This window comes from Pogona vitticeps, chromosome 3 (genome assembly GCF_051106095.1).
Source record: "Pogona vitticeps strain Pit_001003342236 chromosome 3, PviZW2.1, whole genome shotgun sequence".
Taxonomy (NCBI): domain Eukaryota; kingdom Metazoa; phylum Chordata; class Lepidosauria; order Squamata; family Agamidae; genus Pogona; species Pogona vitticeps.
The window spans coordinates 259,274,770-259,301,419 of NC_135785.1; the positions used below are offsets into that span (position 1 = coordinate 259,274,770).

The 26,650-nt window shown below is 43.1% G+C and overlaps 1 protein-coding gene across 13 annotated transcripts in view; it reads left to right on the forward strand.

Annotated features, from left to right (window-relative positions):
- The first annotated feature begins 4,394 nt into the window (after positions 1–4,394).
- The window catches only part of TENM4 (teneurin transmembrane protein 4), a 427,285-nt gene continuing 405,029 nt past the window's right edge, over positions 4,395–26,650 (forward strand). For 11 of the 13 annotated variants that reach the window (XM_078390188.1, XM_078390192.1, XM_078390193.1 and 8 more), the window contains exons 1-2: positions 4,425–5,598; positions 25,418–25,706. In XM_078390188.1, the coding sequence (XP_078246314.1) occupies positions 25,484–25,706 (223 nt within the window). In that variant the 5' untranslated portion in view covers positions 4,425–5,598; positions 25,418–25,483. The other 2 variants (XM_078390190.1, XM_078390189.1) reach the window with 2 other exon arrangements.

A 26,650-nucleotide genomic window follows, 5' to 3' on the forward strand; every position in this document is an offset into this window, starting at 1 on the left:
GGGGTTGGACTCAGTGGCCTTATAGGCCCCTTCCAACTCAATTGTTCTGTGATTGTATGATTCTAAACCACGTGGGACATACTTGCTGGTCCATTTTCTTCATCTGAATTTGGACCTGAAAAACCAAGGCTAAGTGTGGGTGCACCATTGGCAAGTTCTCGGTCAGTTGACTGGGTGAAAAAGAGAACAGGGTTCTTGTACACGTTGGCGTGGATGCCTTCAAAAGGGGAATTGGCAGATTTCTGGAGGAAAAGTCCATACAGGTGACAACAAGCCTTGATGGGGATGTAGAATCTCCAGGCTTCGAAGGAAGGGACCTCTAAAGGCCAGATGCAGGGGAGAGGGATCTGGAGACAGGGATCTTGTTGTCTCATGTGGTCCCAGAGGCATCTGGTGGGGCCATGGTGAGATCCGGGACTAGAGGGGCCCTTGGCCTGATCCAGCAGGGCTCTTCTTATGTACTTTTCATGGTTGCCACTTTTAACACAATGAATGCTGAAATCTCCTCTTCTTCCACATAGCTGTTAGAAATACAGGAAAAACCCTGTCCTTTTTTGTCATCTGGTCACCCTGCTTAGAAGCAAGCATGGTTTGTGGTATTGCACAGCATTGTTCCCGAACACTGGCATGTTTGTTCAGGCCTTAGACTTCAGCTTCCAGTTTCGGGGGGGGGGTGTTTGGTGGAGGGGTTTTAAAAAAATTGGTGCAGAAAACCACAGTGAATTGGGTGGGAGGCAGAGAGAAGAGACAATTTTCCGCTTCCCAAACTTTCTGGGGGCTGCACTGGCCGGCCAAGAGAGACAAACAGAGAGAGAGGGAGGGAGGGAAAGAAACTGAAGCTGGCTGGAGGTTTGCCTCTGGTTTGGGGGAAAAAAAATAATTTTCCTTTCCTTTCCTTTTTTGTGAGCTGAGATGTAGTTCACAAGGTGAACAGTTGCTTCCGGAGGCTTTGGGGATTGACCATTCTCCTGTTTTTGCTGGAGGAAGCCAGGGTGCACAAAAATGGCTTGGGGGGGGTGTCATCGTATAGCCCCAGGCTGCAGTGTCTCCCCTCACCCCCAGCAATATGAGGTAGCCTTAACTCTGCTCTTAAATTGGCATACGTTTTGATCATTGAAATTAAATGACATTGGGGTAGGAAATATTCCATCTCAGTAACCTTCACTTGTCCCAATGAATCTGATTGGATTTTTTTTGTAAACCAGTCTATATTACACATTGTTGTTATGTGCTGCTAAGTTGGCACTGACTTCTAGCAACCCTAATAGGGTTTTCAAGGTAAGTGAGGTATTTAAGGAGTGGCTTTACCAGTTCCAACCCCACCCCCAGTGAGCTTCCGCGGCTGAGCGGTAATTCGAACCCGGCTCTCCTGAGTCCTAGTCCTTATCGATTGGTCTATCTGCAACACCACACTGGGTTTCTAGATGATATATGGAGTTACAAATACTTCGCTAATTGTAATCGTGACTCCATTTAAAGGTACCAAGTCTTTCTTTCTTTTTGTGTGTGGGCAATGCCTCAACCTGTAATAGAGATAACCATGTCTGACAATCAGAGCCCATCAAAAGTAGAATAACATGCTAAATACAAGCAGAGTAAAACACATTAGTGGTGTAAGTCCCGTTGATGCAGGAAGGTTACTCTAATTGGAATTAATTGGATTCCAATTTAAAATCTTCTGTGTTCTTCTCTTCCTCTCCCTCCTCTTGTCATGGACATTGTCTGCAGGTGTCATTTGCCAGCTGTGTAAATATTTTCTGAATTTTAAATTCTGTAATGTGGGAGCTGTTCTATCACTCATAAAAGGGGTGCTATTCTGCCGCGTGCATATATATGTATGTTGGTATGTCTGCATGGGAAAGTAGGGGATGTGTAGGTATTTTGTTCGGACTTTTTATTTTTGGCTCGGTTGTGTGGTTTGTTTCATATTATGTAAGTAGCCCCAAGTAGCGATTTCATGATGTCAGGCAACCTCTAAGCTTTATAAATAAATATACAGAAAATGTGTAAAGTTGGAAAGCTTTGTGCCCTCTCTTTCAAAACTAAATAATGATAATAATAATGATAATAATAAAAAATTCCTAACGGGGTGGTATATTATGTCCACTTTTGCTAAGGAATATCTACGCAACAGGAGATATTGAATGTGTTGTTGTTTTGACTTATGTATCACTCCATAGTGCTAAAGCACTCACTGGGTGGTTTTTTTACAACATAATCATGCAAGGAACATAAGCGAGCTGGATACTCGTTTTACAGACCTCAGAAGGATGGAGGGTTGAGGGAAGCTTGGGCTGGCTACCTGGATGTATCAGGATCAAACACAGGTCATGAGCAGAGGCATGACTGCAGTACTGCAGTTTAACATCTGTGCCACAGGGCTCTCGAAGACTCTTGGGGGTGTTGCCACCAAGTGCATGTTTCAAGGGGGACCTCGGCTGCATCCCAGCTGGGTTTGCTAAGTGAACCGCTTCCCATTCCCAGAAATTTCAGGACCAAAATCTGAGACCAGGGGGTGGGTCCATGTGTTGTCACGGAATGCAGACCCTACAGGAAATGTGTGTGTGTATATATATCAGTGAGTGGGAGTGAGACCATCTGGATTTCCTGCAGCACCTCCTGAGCTATATTGTCTACACAACATGCACGGAACCAATGAGCCCTGATGCCTTCTTGGAATGGGTTGTTGTTAGTCGTTTAGTCGTGTCCGACTCTTCATGACCCCATGGACCAGAGCACGCCAGGCCCTCCTGTCTTCCACTGCCTCCCGGAGTTGGGTCAAACTCATGTTGGTTGCTTCGATGACCCTGTACATCCATCTCGTCCTCTGTCGTCCCCTTCTCCTCTTGCCCTCACACTTTCCCAACATCAGGGTCTTTTCCAGGGAGTCTTCTCTTCTCATGAGATGGCCAAAGTCTTGGAGCCTCAGCTTCAGGATCTGTCCTTCCAGTGAGCACTCAGGGTTGATTTCCTTCAGAACAGATAGGTTTGTTCTCCTTGCAGTCCAGGGGACTCTCAAGAGTCTCCTCCAGCACCACAATTCAAAAAGCATCAATTCTTCAGCGGTCTTCTTTACGGTCCAGCTCTCACTTACACTTGGAATGTGGGTGCCCAGGCTGTAAACCATTTCACACACAAAAATCATAACTTCCTCTTCGTGCGGCACTGCTCATCATGACATATGTCACTATCTGGAGATGCTAAGGAAACACTGTTGGGGTTTTTGCAACCTCGCATGCTGCCTTTAGTAGGTTTGGCTGGGAGAGACCTTTCTGGGCTGGGGTGACTGTCAATCTAGCGAGCCCTAACCAATAGTTCCCTCCTGCCTCTGATTCGAAAGAGCCCCGCCTTTCTGCTCTCTCTTTCCCTCTCCTGAATCTGTTGAAAGTGGTGAGTCTGTTGAGGCTGGTTGTTGCAAATCGTCCTATGTTCTATGTCAGTTTGCTCTTTGATCTGTTGTAAGGAATGAAACCTTTTGTTCTTTGTCCTTCTAATGTCTCAGAGTGACGTATTGAAACTGTAAGTGCCCGTTAATGAGAGAAAAGGATGTGCCCTACTCTGGGGAACTTGAAGCTATTCCGTTCTGTGAATCCTTGCGCTTCTGCTGCATGGCTAGAGGAATTTAATCAAAATGCAAAATTCTGTAGCAAACACCACCATTACCCCCCAAGAGTTCCTAAGGCTTCCCCAGAGATTGATTTTTTTTCAAAATCTCTGGCTGGACAGCATGATTCTTCCTCCCCCCCCTCCATCCCCCAGAACAGGATCATGAGGAGAAGGGAAATCAAAGGCCAATGAATGATAGGCTCTGGTGGCTGTACTTGTCTGTCTCATTCTTTTCTCCACCCAAACTTTCTCTGCAACATTTGCACACGGAAAAGGCAAGAATTCTTGTGTTTTGTTTATTGGGGGAACGGGGGGGGGGGAAGGAGAGAGAAAGACCCATGAAGTTTTTATAAGTCCCTTGTTTTTATAGGAATAACAACAGTGACAGCAAAATAGGGAGCCAAGTTGTAGGAATGGGTCAGAGGCCAAGGATGGGTATTTTATTTTACAGTATTTTACTTTTAAACATCTCAGATCATTACTTGGTTTTCATATGCCTAAACAGCTTAACTGTATTCGCAGACACGCTAATTAAGAACTTTGCTGGATCTAATCTAATCCTGCAGGCAAGAGGCTAAGTAAGTGTCAAGCAGGAGGCAAAAAAAAAACAAAACAAAACTCAGCTCTAAATTTCTTTTCTGACAAATTGCCAGCGGCTTTGTGGAAAAGAATTGTTTTTGGGTTTTTTCGGTTTTCCCTACAGCCAATTGATTATTCGTAGACGGACTAGAAAGAAATTGGGTTCCTGCTTTCGTTTATCAGCATGAGGAAACCATCCATTTCGTTATTGAGGAGAGCAAGGCACACAGGTGAAAAAGCACCCTTGGTTCCTTAGAGCAGCCAAATGGTGCTCTCTTTTTTTTGGTAACATCCCATTTCTTCTTCCTCTTAATCCTCTTTCTCTCCCAGGAAAGTTTGGGCAATCAGAAATTGAGATTTTCTTTTGTTTTGTTTTGAAAGTGGCTTCTAAAAAGATGAGAGTTCAATACCGGGGAAGTTTTTTTAAAAAAGAGACAATCCTCCAGCTGCTGGTGTAAGGATTAAATTCCTCCCCACCCCCAGAATTAGAAAATTAAAAAAAAACCCTGCATTTTCTGTACTTTTTCTCTGGAAGAGAGAGAGAACCAGCTAGCAAAAACTTCTCAGAAAATGCACTTTGGAATCTCTTTCCCCCCCACCTCCCCGCAGGGAAGATTTTTAAATCAAATGGAGCACCTAACAATTTTCATTTAGGGGATTGTCTTCCGCTGTACACGGTTTAGGGTTGTTATCTTGGTTTCCCTCCTCGCCCCACTATATTCCTTTTTTTAAGCCTTCCATCAGGAAAAAGAGAGAATTTTGAATGAAAGTAAAACAATTATTAAAGAGAACCACCTTGTTGCAAGAAAGGGAAGGACAAAGATGAACGGGCTCTTTGAGGTCGGAGACCTCCCATCGTCCGTCCAGCACCTGCGCAGGCCATTGAAGGGGGGCTTCGCTCTTCGCTTAAATTCGGAGACCCTTCGGCAACACAACAGGGTCCTGTTGGAGGGAAGGGGATGGGGGGGATGGGGAGGGCCTCCAAAGAAAGCCCTTTTCTAAAGCATTCAGATAGAAAAAAAGTGTAAATAATGAAAGCCAGCCAGCCGAAGGGCAACCCCCGGGAGCACGCCTAGGCATTCCATTCCAGACCTCTTGTTTGAGGAGGTCTGGAAAACCGGACTGCTCTCCTTTTTTCCTCTTTGCAAAAGGAAGAGCCAAGGACGGGGACTTCCCTGCTGAAACTGCGTGCCTCTGGGCTGGCCAGCTTTGTGGAAAATTTTTTTTTCCAGAGAGCCAATAAAACTTATATTGTCCGATACATGGCCGAGGTAACCTTGGTGGATTAAAACAGCTCTGCGATGTGGAAAGACCGGCTTGGTTTTTCTCTTCCAGCATGGGACACCCCCTTAAATTTTAGCTTAGACAAAAGCTGTGGGGATTTACCAAAGGCTTGGGAAGCATCTACAGGAGGTAAGTCTACGGCATGTTCATTCATTCATTCATTCATTCATTCATTTTCTTTTAATCTATTCCTCCCATTCTTTTCTTCTTCGCTGTCTTAAACCACTAAACCTGGCTGTTTGCTAGTACCTGTGAGGAGCGTATAATTTGTACCGTTCACTTGGGCCTATATATAAGACTGCAAACTGATACTGCATGACTGACTGTAAATCCAGTAGCAGACATTCAGATCTGTGATGTTTAACTGATCCATGAGTGAGCGGCAGAGTTTCTTTAAGGGAGGTCCTGGGCATCTTTGGCATTGTTAAATGTCCTAGCATCGCCTGACAACCCGAGTTTAAAAACATCCGATGAAGGAACAGTCTTTAAGCGAGTGCTTTAAGTGCTATGGGGTGGGATGTAAGCAGTTCTCCCCATATTCAGTCTTCTTTTAAACAAGGAAGAGATCTGACAGATCTCAGGAGGGAATCCATTCCACAAAGACGGGGCCACAGCCGAGAAGGCTCAGTTTCTGGTGACAGCCTTCCGAACCTCTCAAGAAAAAGGCCACCGTCAATAACAAGGCTTGAGAAGAATGAGTGGGGTGAGCAGACGTTATTAGGGGGAACCATTCTGACAGGTAACGAGGCCCTAAACCATTTAGGGATTTCTCTGTAAGGACTAGAACCTTGAATCCTGCTTGGAGAAGGACACAGGAAGCCAAGGCAGATAAGCTAGAACTGGTGAAATATGATCAAGCTTCTGTACACGTGAAATCGGGTTATCCGCTGCATTCTGCATTTGCTGAAGTTTCTGACTTAGCCTCAACGGCAGCCCCACATAAAGAGTGTTACAGTAGTCAGTCCTTGAGATCACCTGCATATAAACCAATGTCCTTAGATACTCTTTGTCCAGCTAAGCTGGTTGAAAGCCAACCCGGACACAGCAGATATCTGTTGTTCCCACGGAAGAGCCGAGTTTAGGATCACCCCCAAATTTCAAACCTAATCCCAAATAGGTAGAGTAATTCCATCCAGGCCAGGCAGATGACCCCCCCAACCGATCCCAGGAGCCTCCCAACCACAGGATCTCCATCTTGTCCAGGTTCGGCCTCAACCTATTGGCCTTATTCCACTCCAGAACTGAGTCTAGGAAATGCTCAAGGATTCGAAGAGCATCCGTTAGAGAAGATGTTAAGGAAAAGATAGAGCTGTCTGTAGCCTTGGACGAATGCCCAAGCTATACAAAAGCACCAGAAAGTGATAAAAACTGGAGGGAGGTACTCCCAGGGGCTCACATGGTTGTCCCTTTTCCTTCTTCCTTCTCTCAACAATCCTGCGAGGTGGGCCAGTCCAAAACAAAAAGCAAAGCGTGCTGCTTATATACCGCCCCATAGCGCTTCAAGCACTCTCTGGGTGGTTTACAAGTTAATTATGCTGGCCACAAATTCCCCCCCCCCCCAGCAAGCTGGGTACTCATTTTACCGACCTCGGAAGGATAGAAGGCTGAGTCATCCTTGAGCCGGCTACCTGGGATTGAACCCCAGGTCGTGAGCACAGTTTTGGCTGCAGTACAGCTTTTTAACCACTGCGCCAGCATCACCAATTGGTTTCATGCATGGAGATTTGAACCCAGGTCTTCCAATCCAACACTCTTAACTACTACGGCCCACTTTTATGTTTGTTAAATCAGTGCTAAATGACAACATGTTCGATCGGGCTACAATTTGTGTGTGCCTACAAATGACTTCTGAAATTCTGAAGAGTGAGAATGCCTTGGTTTATAGGTAAGAGGAGCATTCGTTCGACCCTCTTGAAATATAGTCTGTGGGTTCGTCATTCTTTTTCTAATTGGCACAACACGAGAACAGAGTGTGGTTTTTCTGCCTTTATGTGGACCCTTTATCTAAGACCCTTGACTTGGACAAATGTGCCAACCAGCACTAAGAATGTGAGAACTGTTTTGGGGAAGAAGACGGATGTCGGCCTTGTTCAGCATTTCCCCCCAATACTTAATTTGCACCTTCTGTATGTTGTAAAGCGGCCGCACTTCTTTCCATCAAATAAAGTCTGGAGGCATGTGATAATCTGAGCGTTCCCTCCCATGCACTGTCCGGATTTTCTGTGAGAGATTTACAAGATTAGAATAGCTGCTATCTTCTTAGCCCATACCGGCATGGATTCCCTCCTTTCCACCCGGTCTCATCCGTTTCCCCCCCCCCATCCTTTCAGTGTGATGAGCAAAGCAAAGTAAGGAAAATAATTTTGCTTGTTGGCACTCCGGGAGATGCATTTTGGGTGTTAATAGGGCTGACATTTCATCGCTGTGAAGATTTGAAAGTGGTACGGCGAGCAGAAACCCAGACAGAAATGGCAAATTAGAATAAATGTCAAGACACGATTACTCCCTGTGTGGCACCCTTTCCCTATTACAATGTGCAATGTTTTGATTTTAAAAGAAGAGAAAAAGAGAGGAGTGGAGGTAATTAGCCAGGATGTAACTTTCAGTTTTTCAATCCGGAGTTATGTATTCGGCTTTATCGTGTAGCAAATAACGTTATCCCTCCAGGGAAAGTAAAACAAACTGCTGTGCGCAGAGGAGAATTTTTTTTTAAAACGGAAGACTTTATTCTGTACTTTTCCCTGAGGTGCTAGATTTCTGTGTGCAAGGAGAGTTTCTTTGATGTCATAGGAAGCATCAGGATGCCATTTCCCCTCCCAGCTCAAGGTTCGATTTCAAGAGTGCTGCCAGCATCACACCCACGCAGGCGACGAGTGGGGTCAAATCAGTTTGCCGTGAAAAAGATGCTTGCTTTCATTTTCTCTGTTTTTAAAAATTATTATTATTCGCCTGTTCATTGGTTCAAGAAGCTGCCAACGGCTGTGCAGCTTACTGTTCTTTTTTTAGGTAATTTTATGCAGGAAAGGTGTGATTTTTGTGCAGAAATGATAATAAATCAGCTCAGATGAATGTTTCTTCCGGGGAGGTGGGAATGCTCACAATACGTCTGAGGAATTCTGTGAGAAAAATCTTCCACAGAGAAATCTCACTGTGAGAGTATTTCCCCCCCCCTCAGTTTCTTGCTCAATGTGAGAACTTGTGAGATTCACATCTTTACTGCTGGATGTACTCTATCTAGTCAGGCGCTGAGTTTCTGCATACGGTACTTAATCTGACTGGTTTCATCTCCCTGAACATGTACGGCTTTATAAAAATGGCTCTGCTTTGTCTTTCATTCATCACTGCAGATCCTTGTAAACAAAGCAGGTCCTGCTCATCATAAATAATAAAGAGCACTGAGTAGAAAAGTAACAAAATTTGCAAATAAAGGAATTAGTGACAGATGCTAGTTAAACCCTGATGCTCAAGACCCCAAGAGAACATCTTTATACAGAATAAAGATTTTGCAATACCAACAGCGCACACATTTTTGGACCGTTTCTGATCAGACACTTATTTTTTTCCAGACTCTACAAATATCTCTATCTTTCCTCGATGCAACTTTTCTAGGACTCTGTTTGCTAGCATATGTCTGACAACAGTTGTATTTAGTACAGTGGGGTCTCGACTTACGAACTTAATCTGTATTGGAAAGCAGTTCTCAAGTCGAAAAGTTCTTAAGTCGAATCTGCATTTCCCATAGGAATGCATTGAAAACCATTTAATCCATATCTGCTCTTTTCGTCCACAGAAACTAATGGGAAGCTGCTATTCCACCTTCTGCCACTAGAGGGGGATATTTTTTCTTTTTTCCTTTTAACCTAAGATGACTTAGCTTTTAAAAAAAGGAAAAAAAGAGTTCGTAACTCGAATCTAAGTTCTTAAGTCGAGTCCATATATTCCTATGAGAGCGGTTCGTAAGTCGAAACGTTCGTATGTCGAGCCGTTCGTAAGTCGAGACCCCACTGTATTTCCATTACAACTACATTTATTTTTTTATAGGCCAGGATCCTATTATTCATCTATGGAGGTGTAAGTCATACGTTCTAAATGTCCATTACGAGTTGTTTCTAGTTCAGGAAGTGTTTGTATTCCTCATCATGTGCCAAGTCACACAAATGGTGTGCAATGAAGAATACGGCATTGGATCCTTAACTAGTGGCAATTCATGGCTGAGATTTACACTGTTTGAGTCAAGCTGGTATACGTATATAATTGGAATTAAGCCATAGAGTGTGATCAGGGCATATGGCATTCGAAAACAACATTAAAAAAGCAACCGATCCCAGCTCCAGAGAGCTTCTCTGTAATGGATAAAGGACATAAGAACATAAGAGGAGCCCTGCAGGATCAGGCCCTCTAGTCCAGCTTCCTATCTCTCACTGTGGCCCCACCAGATGCCTCTGGGAGCATACGAGACAACTAGATGCTTGTCTCCTGATACCCCTCCCCTGCATCTGGCATTTTGAGGTACCTTCCTTTTAAGCCTGGAGATTATGCATACATCCCCATCATGGCTTGTCACCTGCGATGGACTTCTCCTCCAGGAATCTATCCAATCCCATTTTGAAGGCATCTAGGCTAGATGCCATCCCCATATCCTGTAACAAGGAGTTCCACAGACTAACAACATGCTGGATAAAGAAATATCTTCTTTGGTCTGTTCTCATTCTCCCAACCTTCCATTGGAGTGGATGTCCCCTGGTTCTAATATTGCGTGAGATGGAAAAGAGCTTCCTTCCTGCATGATTTTATACATCTCCATCGTGTTCCCTCCCCAGGCACCTTTTGTCTAGACTAAAGAACTCCAAACACTGTAATCTTTCCTCATAAGGGAGCTGCCCCATCCCAGTAATCATTTTAGTGACTCTGTTTGCCAGTTCCACAATGTCTTTTTTGAGTTGCGGTGATCAGAACTGTACACAATACTTCAGGTGTGGGCCTTACCAGTGTTAGTCATCATCAGTGTTATTCAAGAATACTTGATAAGCACTATGGTAGTTTGTGTACCACGATGCTATAAAAAAGTGCTAAACGCCAGTTGGTAAAGAGTGAATAAAAAGGCAGACCCTCCTAAGAATGTGTCCCAATGTGTTTGGATGATGCTCTAGCCTCAGAAAACAGGATCTGATTGAAGGTCTATGAATGTGAGGACTAGTTACAGATTTTCTCATCCTCGATGAAAAAAAGAACTCCCAACAGTGACACAACCTGTGGAAAAGCGGGACAAACCACAAGAGCAGCATCGATTCCATCAGCTGCGACAATCACAAAGACACTGTAGTGTTTTTGTGTAAAAACACCGTGTTTGGTGACAAAATCCGCATGAAATGAAGGGTTTTCTGTGCAAAATGCAAGGGGGGTTTAATACCAAAAGATCCAGTGAATTTTCACTTTAATGCGAAAGAAAAAAAAAACCAAACCAACCCCAAATCCTGTTCTAACCTTACGCAGAGCGAGAAAATTATGGACAATAATTCAATTCTTGCATGCAAGAGACAAATTAGTGAAATCTACACCCCTACTCATAGGGACGTGGTGGTGCTGTGGGTTAAACCGCAGAAGCCTCTGTGCTGCAGGGTCAGAAGACCAGCCGTCGTAAGATCGAATCCACACAACGGAGGGAGCTCCCGTTGCTTGTGCCAGCTCCTGCCAACCTAGCGGTTTGAAAGCATGTAAAAATGCAAGTCGATAAATAGGGACCACCATGGTGGGAAGGTCGCGGCGTTCTGTGTCTAGTCGCGCTGGCATGTGACCACGGAAACTGTCTACAGACAAACACCGGCTCTACGGCTTGGAGACAGGGAAGAGCACCGTGCCCTAGAGTCGGACACGACTGGACTCAATGTCAAGGGGAACCTTTACCTTTACACCCATACTCGGATTCCTTCCAAGCTTCACCTTGCCACCATAGATGTGTCTGAAGTGGCTTTCGTTCTGAAATTCGCACCATGGAAAGAAAAAAGGCAGGTTTTGTGAGAGCGGGAGGGGGGGAAATGGGCCTGCAGCCCCTCAGCCATAACCCCCCAAGATGAAGGGAACTTTAGACATGCCTCAGTGTAGCTCTAGTGTCTTCCCAGCTGATGTCCTTAAAAGCTTCACAAAGCAAGCGGAATGCACACTCCCAGATGATGCTGTTGAGGACATGCTGTTAAAAGCACCAATGTCTGCAGGCACCTTTATTGTCAGTAGAGTGTGTGGAGAGAGAGAGAGCACGATGGCTTCGTTATTTTTCCTTAAATCAATACCACTGCACTTCATGTTGATGCAAGGGGATCTCAGACAAACTGCACAAGAGAAAAGCAAACGTCTGCACAAATCCCCGGGGATCGGAATACAGCCCCTGTTTGACCTGGAAGGGTTAAGTCCCACCCTTTTTCTGTCCGGGCAAAACCGATTCCCAAGCCTAGCCATTGTTTGATTTGGAGGGTCTCCCCATTATATTCTCTCTTCTTTGCTACCTCGGTGATCAGAGGTCTTGTTTGTTCAGCTTTCGAGTCAAACAGAATTTTCTTTGTTTCTTTTTTTTTTTCTTGCGTCCCATCTTCCCAGGAGTGTGGTTTCACACAGCGGCCCACCTGAACTTTTTTCCACTTTAGATAATCATCATCATCATCATCATCATATTTATTTATATTGAGTGGTCGATCAGACCAGTTGGGCGGGATATAAATCAAATAACTCACTAACTCACTAACTCACTAACTCACTAACTCACTAACTCACTAACTAACTAACTAACTAACTAACTAACTAACTAACTAACTAACTAACCAAACAAACAAACAAACAAACAAAGATAGATAGATAGATAGATAGATAGATAGATAGATAGATAGAAAGATAGATAGATAGATAGATAGATAGATAGATAGATAGATAGATAGATAGATAGATAGATAGATAGATAGATAGATAGATAGATAGATAGATAGATATTGCGCTCTATACCAGAGTGCATTTCAATAGTCAAAAACAGTTAAAATTCAACCCTAACATAATTACAATAATAAAAGCATACAGTAAACGATTATCATTCCATAGGACAATGAACAACAATAAAAATAACTATAATAACAATATAATAATTGAAGTACAGTAGTCCTGTGGAGCTTGGGGTGCTGGGAAGCTTCTGTTTATATGCCGATGATGATGATGATGATGATGATGATGATGATGATGATGATGATGATGATGATGATGATGATGATGATGATGTTGTTGTTGTTGTTGTTGTTGTTGTTGTTGTTGAAACATTAGATATTGTGGGTATAGGCTTTGTCTTCAACTTTATGTTTTGGCTTTCTGAATCTTTCTCAAGAACTGACTCTGTCTATGTTTAAGACACACTCTTAGCTCTAATTAAGGTTTGGAGTGTAAAGGAGAGACATAAAAGTCGCAAACATTTTCAAGGCATCTTAAGATAACAGAAAGCTGCAGTCTTGTTCACATGCATATATGACCAAGCCCTACTGAATATGTGAGATTTGATTCGGAGTAAATATCCATATTTTTTTGGGATTATCCATAGGGATCCCAAGTGTGAGATAGTGGATAGAGTGATGGACTCTTATCACTGGAGAACAGGATCAAATCCCCACTCAGTCATGGAAACCCACTGAAGGTCTGAAACTGGTAAAACCAATCCTTAAGTATCTCACTTCCCTTGAAAGCCCTATTAGGGTCGTTATAAATTGGTCCTGATTTGACTGCACAGAATACACAGAAATATCCATAAGAACATCCCTTTAGGGCAGAGAATTTAATGACTGCTTTTTTTCTAATACTGTTTTTTTAGGATCTTGACTTCCTGATGGCAAGGAGCAAAAGTCCAATACTGTGAGTTTGAAGGGTTTGGGGCGCAGATAAATTTGCATTTTCTTATGTGAAAAATATATAAAATGCTCTGATTGATCACAGTAAAGGGCAATCTGTTCTGTAATGCTGGCCAACCCGACGTCCCTGGTATGGAAAGGATGGCCTACTGTTTCTGACTGGGGAGATGATTTGTAAGCAGTTTGTGGGTATGACGGCCGATCTTCTGTGTCCTTTGATCTAATCGTCTTACAGAAGGAATAGCAACTTCGCCAGCTCATCTCCACCAAAAAGAAAATGATTAGTTACGTTCAGCGGAAAGACAAATTGTGATACTTTGTCTTCCCCTGCTCCCCCCCCCCTCTATCATGACTACATGGTAGATGAAACGCACACAAAACTCTGAACTATAAATAACATGGCCGGGGAAAGAGAAAAGAACTTGCATCGTTAATGAGTATGAGTTGGAGAGGTTCTGCTGGAGCTGAGCTTAAAACATTTACTTACATCAAAGTTGAGAAGGATCAAAAGCTATGAGTTTCCCCGAAGGCTTTCATACAAAGGAAAAAAGGGAGGAAAGAGAGAAAATAGAAGAAGAAGGAAAAGAAATGGGTTTTTACCTCTGTTGCACTCGATGTGTCATATAAATGAAAATTAATGTAAACAGACGGAAGATAACAACATATTAAATGAGAACAATTTCTGTAGCTTAAAGGAATATGATAATGGCAAACACCACAGGAGAGATGCATCTCCCCTCTTGATTGTCTTGGCTTTTTAATTTTTTAGAAAGGAATGATAGGGGAGGAATCCCTAAAACTGAGAGAGATGAGTCATCACAAAAACATTACTACTTTAACAATGGAAGTGACTGGAGAGGAAGTGGGGCACGCCACAAACACCTCCAAGACACCTGGGAAGCTAAGTCCTATCTGTTCTTGGGGGAAAAGGGAAGTTAAGAAGTTAGGGGGTTGTCATCAAAAGGGGCAACAGTTTCACACAAAAACTTTACAAGGGCACCGTTCAGGGTGAACCGACTCATACAACATGGAGGACATCTACAGCAGCCTTCCTCAATTTGACACTTTTTAGATTTTGTGATTATGTAACCCACTTCATAATAGGGACGTGGTGGCGCTGCGGGTTAAACAACAGAAGCCTCTGTGCTGCAAGGTTGGAAGACCAGCCGTCGTAAGATCGAATCCACGCGACAGAGTGAGCTCCATCGCTTGTCCCCGCTCCCGCCAACCTAACCGTCCGAAAGCATGTAAATGTGAGTCGATAAATAGGTACCACCTCGGTGGGGAAGGTAACGGTGTTCCGTGTCTAGTTGCGCTGGCCATGTGACCACGGAAACGGTCTTTGGACAAAAAACGCTCGCTCTATTGCTTGGAAACGGAGATGAGCACTGCACCTTAGAGTCGGACACAACTGGACTAAATGTCAAGGGCAACCTTTACCTTTACCTAACCTAATTCATAGCTGGCTGGGCGATTGTGAGAATTGAATTCCAACAGATCTTGTCTTAAAAGTCATGTCCGTGCATTCTAAGGAGGAGAAGAATCCCAAGTTCAGTTACCATTTTGGGGTTGTTGTTTTTTGGTAGGAAATTTTGGTAGTTAATTTTGAATGCCACCTGTTCAGAAAAAAACACAACCCAGTGATATTTATCGGGATGTATTAAATGTCTAGAGACTCAGATACTATTCTCGGCAAAGTTTGAAAAAATACAGCCATGAGTACTTACTTAACTCTTTCCCATCATGTGTGTTGACAGTGGCCCGCTTCAGGAGGTTTGATTTGAGAATACAGTGCTGTAAAATTTGGATTTTCTTTTCCCCAAGAGATGTTTTAGAGACAGCATGGAAGCCTGCTAATCTGAGAATGTTTTCTTCCTTAAATGTCCCTCTGTAGTACTCAGTTGGTTTGGATCATTTTCAGGGGTCTATGCAGTAATCCAAGCAAAGTCCTTGGAGGGGGAACGTGAATTTGGCAAGATTTCTTTCTCTGTTCTTCACTCCCTATCTCACTTCCCCTGCACCTGCTCCATTTCTGATTTTGCTGTGCATCATCCTGCGTAATGATAATCATGCAAATATGCATGAATAACCATGCATTTAGTCACCTGTGGAGAGGAAAAAATAATCTATATTCCAAATGCTTGGAAAAGTTACCATTTTGACTAAAACTCCCAGACTCCCCTGCCAACATACCCCCACTGGCCAAAAAAATGTATTCTTCTGTGAGAAGTGAGATGAGGATAATCTGCAAGAGACATCTGTCCACATCTTAAGGCCACAATGAGGACCTAGAGTGTAGCCACATAAGCAGTTCAATGCCAGTTCAGCTTTCATACTTCCGTACTACGGAATCATTGGATTTGTTGTTCAACAGAATATGTACCTTTGTGCTTGTTCTGGGTAGACCAGACATGTCTGTGTTTATTGCATACTGGAAGGGCAGTTCTAAGATTAAGATTAAGGAAGCGCAAGTACTCTGCAGTTATCTTCATTAGGAGCTGGGACTGAAGGTAAACGTGCAATATTTCACAACCATGTTCTTGGACTTTGGCTCCCAGATATTCCGACTAGAGATTAGCATGTCCAGGTTTGTAAAGGGTGGCAGGACAGGGGCTGCTGCTCTCCTAACTCCCACGTTTGGCTCCAGCAGGCCCTCAGCAGGCAGAGCTTGCTTGCTTTTTCCTACCTCCTCGGCTAATCTCCCAGTCACCGGCAAGAGCCCAGACTTCTCTGCCCCGCCCTTTTGTCTGAGTGGCCGATGAGCCAAGGGGGCGGGGCAGAGAAGCCTGAGCTACTGCCGGGACTGGGAGATCTCTAATCCTGGCCAGCACAGTTATTGGTGAAGGCTTCTGGGAATTTTAATCCCAGAACATCTGGAGACCCATTATCTAGTGTCAACATTGAAACTTGTGTGCTTTATTTCCATTTAGACTCACACGCCCCCAATAGTTAGGAACGCAAGAAGCATCTCAAGTATTGTTTTTCCAAGGCACTCCTGTATATGTGGTGTTCTTTATTTTCCAAGGAAAATAAATAAAAGCCATGTGTGGAAAATGATAGGCATCATACTTCCTCCTCAGACATGTATATGGACCGGAGATGGGCACAAATGACTGTTTGGGTGGTTCGTTCCAGTTCGTCTTTCAGGTAAACAGATGTTTGGCACTTCCTAGCCCCGCCTCCTTCGGTGGGCACCCACTCAAGAGGCAGCACCCCAGCTTCCCTGCCCTCCTCCTACGGGAGCTGCCTCTGAGTGGGCGCCCACTGGAGGAGGCGGGGCTAGGAAGCGCCAAACACCTCTTCGTCTGAAGGACGAACTGGCAAAATATCCCACTGATCCGACATTTCATGCCCGTCTCTAATGTGGACTGTGGCTCATAGTAACTGTCATGTGGGATGTTTTTCAGATGAACATGTTGACTAAGGGATTCTGGGACTTGAATTACTACTAATACTAATAATACTAATACTAATACTAATACTAATAATACTAATACTAATACTAATACTACTAATAATACTAATAATACTAATACTACTACTACTAATAATAATAATAATAATAATACTGACAACAACAACAACAACAACAACAACAACAACAACAACAACAACAACAACAACAACAACAACAACAACAACAACAACTTTTCAATGTGATACTGACTTGTGCACTATCCCCGTAAGTATGACAGTTTATTTTCCTTATTGTGAGACAGGAGTGGGTAATTCTGGTAAATCCAAGACCCAGCTGTCTGCCCCCATAATCCTTTGGGGCAGTGGACCACCAACTGGTACAAATGAAATAGGAAGTTGCACACAATTTGGTTTTGAACAATTCCCCCTGTTTGGAGATGGGCACGGACCAAATTACCAACCAGAAAAAAACAACAGGTCGGGCTCATTCGTGGTTCGGTACGCAACCCAGTTCGGGGTAGGGGTGTTTTGCCGAAACAGAACAAATCGACAAACCCTTTCCCCCTTGGCACTTCATCTTGCTTTGGCATAACGGATACCTGCCCACCTTCTTTTCATTGGCCCTCTTCCCCACCTCATCCTGCCACCCTCTGCCACTGCTGCCATAATCAGTGATCAGCTGGGAGTCCGGCACGTGCGCAGAGGCAGTGCCCGGCTCCTCGTCATCACCCAGCCCTGCCTGAAAAGAACTCGAACCACCGTTTTCCAGGTCCATGCCCATCACTATTCCTGTTGTGTGTGGAGAAATTAAATGATGTGGGAGGCATTGAAAGTAAAGCTTCTTGAGATGATCAGAAGCTTCAATACACCCTTTGTTCCCGAGAGAACCATTAAAACAAACAAAAAACAGGAGAGTGTTAAAAGCCATGTGGAAAAGCCCTATATAAACTTATCAGCTATATCAGTGTAGTAGTCAAGTCTTGTTAAAAGTGTATGTATAAAAGGAAAAACCTTTAAGCTGGAACATAACTACAGCATTTCTCTCTCTGCTAGTCTCATCCTACTCCATTTTGCAATTGTTTGAAAGAGATGTGAGTGTGGATGAACATCAGAGGAGCCCTGTGCTGGATCAGGCCAAGGGCCCCTTTCGTCCAGCTCCCTGGATCTCACCGTGGCCCCACCAGATGCCTCTGGGAGCACACGGGACAACGGGAGACCTGTCTCCTGATCCCCTTCCCCTGCATCTGGTGGGTGCAGGTTTGTGTAAAAGTGAATGTTAAAGATAAAAGTTCCCCTTGACAATTTGTCCAGTCGTGTCCGACTCTCTGTTTCAACCCTTAGAGCTAGCATTTGTCCAAGGACAGTTTCCGTGGTCACGTGGCCAGCGCGACTAGACATGGAACGCCGTTACCTTCCCACTGAGGTGGTACCTATTTATCTACTCGCATTTTGCATTTTGCATGCTTTCAAACCACTAGGTTCGTGAGAGCTGGGACAAGCGACGGGAGCTCATTCCACCGTGTGGATTCGATCTTATGACTGCAGGTCTTCTGACCTTATAGCACAGAGGCTTCTGCGGTTTAACCCGCAGCGCCACCATGTCCCTCTAAAAAAATGAATGTTAGGATTTCATATTTACATGTACCTTTCCTTTATTTGTTTTCCCTTCCCTCTCCCTCCCCCAGTGTCAGCAACTATTTTATACATATGGTAGAGGTCTTACCTGCTGTGTTAGTTTGAAGGATGGCTGCAATTTAACTTTTACGCTGGACTGATCTGCTGATTAATCAATCACTATCAACTTACACTGTGTCCTGATTATTCCTCTCTAGAGATGTTCTAAAAATAATGCTCATATCAAATCAGAAATCAATCTGTGATTCTTGCAGCTCTTCAGACGTATCACTCTTATGGCAATAAACGTGATTTGAAGTTTGAGCCTCATTGTAAAAGGTTTATGCGTGCATGTGTTTTAAACTTTTTCAAATTATACTTTTCTTCCTGAGATTCTTAAGTCTTTTTTTTTTTTTGCGAAGTTACATTTTATACATTTATCGGTACTGAGAGATTTTGAGGAAATTGGTTCTAGCTGTCCTTGGTTAGATGTTCCCTAGATAAGAGATTTCTCTATAAATGATCTGATACATGTTCTCAGTCTTTGAGCCATTTGGGGCAAATATTTCCCTCATGTGCAAAAATATATAAGACGAGGCTGTGCATTATGTTTCCAGAACCTTCACATCTTGGGTGTGGGCCATCTATGTGAGGTTTTGCTGGAGACCTTCTCAAAGGCAAACAACAAACCAACGTCTCTCATTTTTTTTTAAATTTCCCTCCTAATCTTTGCTCCAGTGGAAGCAATAGAGAGGAACTAAGAAACAATAAGTGTCTTGTAGGTTACACTGACTATACCAAGCCCTCTGTGTCCTCTCATGTGGAACAAGATTCCAATGCAAAAGTGAGATGTTTTGGCTCTGTCAAGGGTTTGCAGTTTTCACATAACGTCTCTGAGGTACGCTATGGAAAACTTTGGTGACGGTACCAATTCCCTCTAAAAACCAAAGCACGCACACGTACGCACAGATGCATGCACACACAAATAGATGCTTACAATATAAATACATAGAACAGCTCCTGTGCAGCTTTTACAGGTGACTTAGTTTTCATACAACAATTGAGTTGATCCTACCAGAATCTATGTCTTATTTGAGCTGAAATTAAAACAATTCTGAATGTCGGATTTCTACCATGTCATACAAGCTGGACCAATGGCTAGAAAAAAAAATACCGCAGGATGGCATCCAGAAATTCTTCCCTAGACACAGTTGTTTAAAAGAACAATTACAAAGTTTAATTGAGAAAGATGCTCTCAGTTTATAAAATTCAGAAATTGTTTACAATTTATGTATATTATTGAACATGTTGAAACCTACATCTGTTTTTTTTAAATATTGTTTTGATAACTTGGGTTAGGGTGTGGGATACAGAAGGTAAGAGGGGAAAAAGGGTTGGGGTTGGGGGAGAGGAGGAAACAAAAATATACTAATATCCATTCTATTCATATTGCAATATCAAAATTCAAACTCCACTTTTCTACTATTTTTGAAACCTACATCTGTGTTGACAGTAAAACCTTTCATTGTACGTTTTTTTAAAAACTGGATCTAATTGCCACTTTCAGAACGTTCCTTATATCTTTATGTGCCTGAATATGCAAGATGTGCGCAATATAGTAATAAATAATAATTATGCGCCATCAAGTTGATTCTGAATTATGGCAGTCCTTTTCAGGGTTTCCTAGGTAGCAAGGTGCTTAACTATTCCCTTCTTGTTGGGGCTCCCTGGGACTGTGCAGGTTGCCCAAGGCTGGCTTTGCTACAAAGCACAATGAAGAATCAAACTCCCTTCCTTTGATACTGCAGCCAGAGTACAGTGGACCCTCTACTTACGGAATTAATCCATATTGGAACGGTGGCTGCAGTTCGAAAAGTCTATAGGTCGAGTCTCCATTGACCTACAATGCATTGAAAACTGATTAATCCTGTAACCAGCCGTTTTTGTTCCATTTTGGTTTTTTTCTGGTCTGTAGGTCGATTCTCTGGTGCAAGTCGAACCTAAATTTTGCGGCCAGAGAAGTCTGTAACTCAAAAAGTCTGTAAGTCAAGCCGTCTGTAAGTCAAGGGTCCACTGTAATAAGAACACACAATTAATATCAAGTGATTATTTTAAGGATAAAATGAGACAGACATTGACAGTAAAATCACAACAATAACAACGCCCCGAAGGCAGCAGTGATAAGAATGTAAAAAAGAGAGAACACTTTACGGTCATCCTTGTTCAAGTCAAAGTTAGTTAAACAGCAGCATTGTGAGATTTAAGAACAAGCAAGTATATGGCTAGTTTGAATGTCTGAGAGAAAGAAAATGAGCGGATGAAGAGCCTTATTCAGGCCTTCTCAAAGGTCAGAGTATGATTCTGGGGTTTGTTTTTGCACACGGAGGAGAATTAGCAGCAAGATATTGGCTGCATGTGGATTAGCCAAAGTCCCAGTAGCTTCTGGGATTTCATGCCTGCATATGGGGAAAAGACCAAGAGGATTTTTGTTGTTGTTTAGTCGTTAAGTCGTGTCCGATTCTATTGTTTAGTCGTTAAGTCGTGTCCGACTCTGAACAACAACCAGCTCTGAACAACAACAAGCTTAATCTATAAATTACTGTTATCTAACAATGACCGCCTGCCTTTTATTCAGGAATTATCGGGTGGGGGGAAGGCGCATGGGATGTCGACCTTGTGTCACACAGTAAGTTCCTGTAGACATTACAGGGGTGGGTGGGTTGGCCAAGGACTAGACACGGGTATGCTCTTTTCACCACCAACGTCCAGCTCTGCATGCAGATTCGTTAACTTCTTTTCCTGGTGCTGAGTAGAAGGGCCACTTTGGAAAGTAATGAAAGGGGTAGAGAATGAAAAGCTTCTCCACAGATTATTGGATTCTATATAATCCACAATGGGCAGTGTTCCAGATCAGAAACCTCATGCTTCTCAACACGTTTTTACGAGGAAAATTTTATATAACTCATTTAGTAGGAATGCTCTCAATTTCCTGGTAGGTTTTTATGTTTGCCTTTGTCGTTGCTTCGTTTATTACAGGGTTATTAATGGCAATTGCAGATCCTTACAAAGCTTTGTGGATGCTGGCATGACAGGAGAGTTTCCTTGCCATAGGCAAACTTTCTTATAGAATGTGAGTCCTGGAGCAGCCATCAGTTCCAGAGGGAACAGGGGTGGGGGGGGGGGGAGAGGGAGTGTTCCTTTTCTTTACACAAGAGAAGTCAGACTGTACTCCAGCAGGAGACTAGGTGGTGGGAGTAACCAAGGCAAATGCCACTTTCATGTTGTCTAGTGATGGGTTTTGAAAAATTAAGGCTGCAAACATGCATCAGAGAAATAATCATTTTTGAGACATTGTATTGGGAAAATGGAAGGTGGATACTAACATTTATCTAGTACTTCTTAGTATCCCCCCCCCTCAAAAAAGCATATTTCTGGTAATCCTCAAGTAAGCGTTGCAAATAGGAGGATGAGGGTGCAATCAGACAGATTTGATCCAGATTGGGTACAGGGTGGTTTGCTCCTTTTTCCGGTGACCACAAGACATACATGCTATCACAAACAAGGCCACCCCTATCAATTCCTACCTACACCTTTCTGGATCCCAGTCAGGGTCTGTTGGTTGGTTGGTTGGTTGGTTGGTTGGTTGGTTGGTTGGTTGGTTGGTTGGTTGGTTGGTTGGTTGGTTGGTTGGTTGGTACAGGTAGGATCTGTTTTGGTTCAGTCTCAGTGTGTGTCATTGCTGGGAGTGAGCCCAAGTGGCTGGCTGGATGTCCCTTTGGTGATGCTATTCAATTATCTTGAGAAATGGGAAGCTTTCATTCCATTTCCCTCTGGAGTGGAAGAGAGATGACGCTTTCTACTTCTTTTTAATTATTGCTAACTGACACTCCAGACAGAGCACGTTACCATAGTCTCTCGAGACTGAAGGATGCCTAAGAGAACTGACACTGCACATCAGAAGTGCTTTGAGAAAGCTTTTAAAAAACGTGTCACTGATAGCTACAATTAAAAAGATATGGACAACTTCCTTTCCCTTCTCCTCCAAAGGTGAGCAGAAAGGAAGCTTTCCATTTCTCAAGATTGTTAAGCAGCTTCATTAAATGGACAGCCAGCTGTTTAACAATCTTGAGAAGTGGGAAGCTTTCCCTTTAAAGAGAAAGAAGGTCTTGGTTGTGCTAAATGGGGTTTAGCACAACCAAGAATCAACCATACCAACCACTTCTTGCGGGTGTGGCACGGTTGACCCTTGCATGTAGATGCAATGATTCCCCGAAGTGACATACCACACCTCAAAACGACCCTGTTTAGCAAAATCTAGATCAGGCTGGGATAATGTGGCGCTCTAGTTGCACCCTGAGAAAGAAGAAGAGTATTTTTCCTATGGCCACATGAAGAATTAGCAGCTGAAACTAGGATCTCTCTGATTTGTGGCTTGGAACCTCTGGAGCAAAAGAGATAAGTTTACTAAATATTCATGCATCTTGCACATGGGCTATAGTCCTAAAACCACTTACCTCCAAGCAAGTTAATCAACTAAAAACCTTTGAAATTTCTTATCAGTTAACAGCCATTTACGATGTCTTTCCTCATGTCCCATCAAACACAAGAGGAGGTACCCTGCACTTCCCACATTGTGGATGGAACGTTGTGACTTTAACTTGAAATTCTGATAAGTGACGGTGTTACTAGTGTTTATACCTAGAATGTCCAGATTTTCCCCAGTGATAAAAGTAGAAAGCTACTACTTAAGAGAAGCCAAGGTGAGTCAGGAATGTCTGAATCAACCACAGATATTCTGGGTTGTGTAAACAATCCCAGTGTCTGATTATTAGCACTGTTCAGTGGATATATATTACTTTTAGATACAGAACGTACAAGTGCTGCCCCGAGGCACCGACCATTGATGGTTTTCTTTTATCAGTAAAGATCATGAGAGTATTTCCTGGCTTGTAATATGCTTCTTCCCGTCTGTTTTTTTTTTTTGTTTTTTTTTTTGTAATTTACCAGAGATTATCAGGGTGTTATGCTTTACATTTTTAAAGGAGAAACTAAAAGTTTTAATGGAATAAAATTATACTCGTCACCACCACCACCATTAAAATACAGAGAACAGAGAATCCTGTTTGATTCCAGTGGAACCTAATGCCTTATGGAGGAAATTATGTGGAATCTCCAGCATGTGTAATCCTTCCCATTTTACGGGGTAGAGATCCCTGTTATGTTTCACCATGTTGCACCTCCAGAACTTGGTGAGCTACAGCATAATGAGCACTTCTACAAGGGGAATGCTTATGCAAGTGGAGATTCCTGTTCTGTTTCACCAAGTTACAGTGGTGCCTCGCTTAACGACGATAATCCGTTCCAGGAAAATTGCCGTTAAGCGAAAACATCGTAAAGCAAAATAAAAAACCTCATTGAAATGCACTGAAACCCATTCAGTGCGTTCCAGTGGGGTAAAAACTCACCATCCAGCGAAGATCCTCCATACGGCTGCCATTTTTGCTGCCTGTATAGCAAGGAATCCGTCCCTAAACACAGCGGGGAGCCATTTTAATTACCCAGTGGCCATTTTGAAACCGCCGATCAGCTGTTAGAAAAAAATCGTTTTGCAAAGAATCGATTCCCGAAGCAGGGAACCGATCATCGCAAAGCGAAATTCCCCCATTTAGACCATCGAGATCACAAAAAGATCGTCGTAAAGCAGATTCGGCGTAATGTGGGGCAATCATGAAGCGAGGCACCACTGTACATGGGAAGCCCTATATTCCTCTTTCCACAAGCTCTTTGAAGGCAGTGCCACAGCCATTGCAAGTGGTTTCTCCAGACCAGACCCTAGCTGTAGACTGTAGACTCTCCTCCATGTGCTTCAGTCATGCCCAGCAATGTCAGTGGTTCTGAATATATCTTCATTTCCGCCCCCAGTGACATCACCCAAGCAGGAGGAAGGACTTCCCCGATACAGGTGGTCCAATATATTTTTGGGTTTTTGAAAATGTTTTTGGCCAGGCAGGCTTTTGACATTTAGTTTTAGCCTAGCTAGATGTCTGCTGCCTGCTGCTATTAAATCCTTTGTGAATGGGTGTGTTTGTAATGCTTTTAGACTTCTAATCTTTTTTTGAAGATGTTGATTTTTAAATGGTCCATGTTTAATAACTTTTTAACGATCCATGTATCTCGTTTTAATGTTGTGATTGTTGAATGATTTGTCAGCCACGTTGAGTCCTATCACCTCAGAGAATGGTGGCATACAAGGGATGGATGGATGGATGGATGGATGGATGGATGGATGGATGGATGGATGGATGGATGGATGGATGGATGGATGGATGGATGGATGGATGGATGGATGGATGGATAGATAGATAGATAGATAGATAGATAGATAGATAGATAGATAGATAGATAGATAGATAGATAGATAGATAGATAGATAGATAGATAGATAGATAGATAGATAGATAGATAGTGTACACTCGGGCGTGGTGAGTACTTGGTTAATGAGTTGTCTTTAATCAGCAGTTACATTCTTCATGAGAATTAAGTAGGGTGAGAAAGGACTTACTGGGAAGGGTTGTAACTCCATGATAGCATTTATGGTTTGCATGAATAAAACACAGCTTTTTGACATCTCCTGGAACGACCTTGAATTAATGGAGAGATTCTGTCAATATTGTGAAAATAGCCAAAATTCTGTTGTCTGGTATAGTAAATTACCCTAGAGTAAACACATTTAATCCATGAGGATTTGGTGAGTCAACTCCGTAAATCCCATTCATTCAAAGGTGCCTGCTCTAACTGGGATAAAATATTTTAAATAAATTAATAACTTTAAAAATAATAGGTCACAATTAGAGTAGGCCCCTTTGAACCAATTGAACTTATGGAGGAATAGACTCAATGGGTCTACTATAGCGTGACAATAAGTCACAGGATTTTCGACCACTGATGCCAAATCAGGACCAGTGCTCTTCCTCAGAACCAGAGAACCTTCTGTGCTGTGAATGAACTAGGTACTCAAATAGTGTGCTGATTCTCCCTTCCAGAACATTCTGATCTGATCGCCTTAGGGACGCCGCTTCTTTGATGTTGAAGATACAGGCAGGAAGGCCATGGATGTGAAAGAAAGAAAGTCGTACCGTTCTTTGACCCGGCGCCGTGATGCTGAGCGCCGTTACACCAGCTCCTCAGCAGAGAGTGAGGACAACAAGATACCTCAGAAGTCCTACAGCTCCAGCGAGACGCTAAAGGCTTACGATCAGGACTCCAGGCTGACGTACGGCAATCGGGTGAAGGAGATGGTGCACCAAGAGGCGGACGAGTACTGCCGAACAGGTACGCTCGTGAGGGAGGGTGAGAGGCCAACGCTCGCTTGTTTCAGTAGTACTTCAAGTATGCAAAATTATTTAAAGGAGCAATGTGGAGACACCTATGATCTAGTTGACACAAGCTGTCTTGACATTACAGATTCCTCACTCTTTCCAAGAATTCTTGCTCCACAAGGAGAGAACAGTCTTAATTCCAACTGTGTGGGTTGTTATTCCTCCCCCCCCCCCAATCCTTCGTGCTTTGGGCAGTTGACACAAAATGCCTCCAGATTCTTTTCTCTTTTTGAAGCTAAGCGATGGAAGCACAACAAATTAGGCAACGCACACGAACAAACCCTCTCAAGCTTTTACTTTTAAATAGAACATGCGACAAGACGTTGGAAGAAGCAGCCTGCACTCCACAAAAGTGTACACATAATAAAATACATTAGCCTTTAAGATGCTCAGCACTCCTTGCTTTTGAATAAAAAAAAAATTATATTATGGCTGCTCTTTCCCTGAAAACCATTTTCACACATACACTAATTCTCTCTGTCTTTCTCCTCTGCCTCTCTTTCACATACATTCACACTCCACCTTCTGCAACATCTCAAGTGAGGAGAAAAAAATATTTGTGCTTTTCCATCTAGTTCATGAGAAAAAAAAACAAGTGAGGATTAACATCCCTGGACTATATGCCAGGAGGTCCGGTTCGTCAGACAACCCAAGACTTAGCATATTTTTCCGTGTATAAGACTATACTTTTGTCTAAAATCTTTAGACTAAAAATTGAGGGTCGTCTTATACACGGAAGTAAGCGGAGGAGAGAACAAAAATAAGTGGAGGGGAAAGCAGGGATCAAAGTGATCCTGCAGGGCTTTGATCCCTGCTTTCCCCTCCACTTGCTAAGCCCCACTTAGATTTCTTAATTTTGGGTTTAAAAAGTGGGGGCGTCTTATACACGGAAAAATA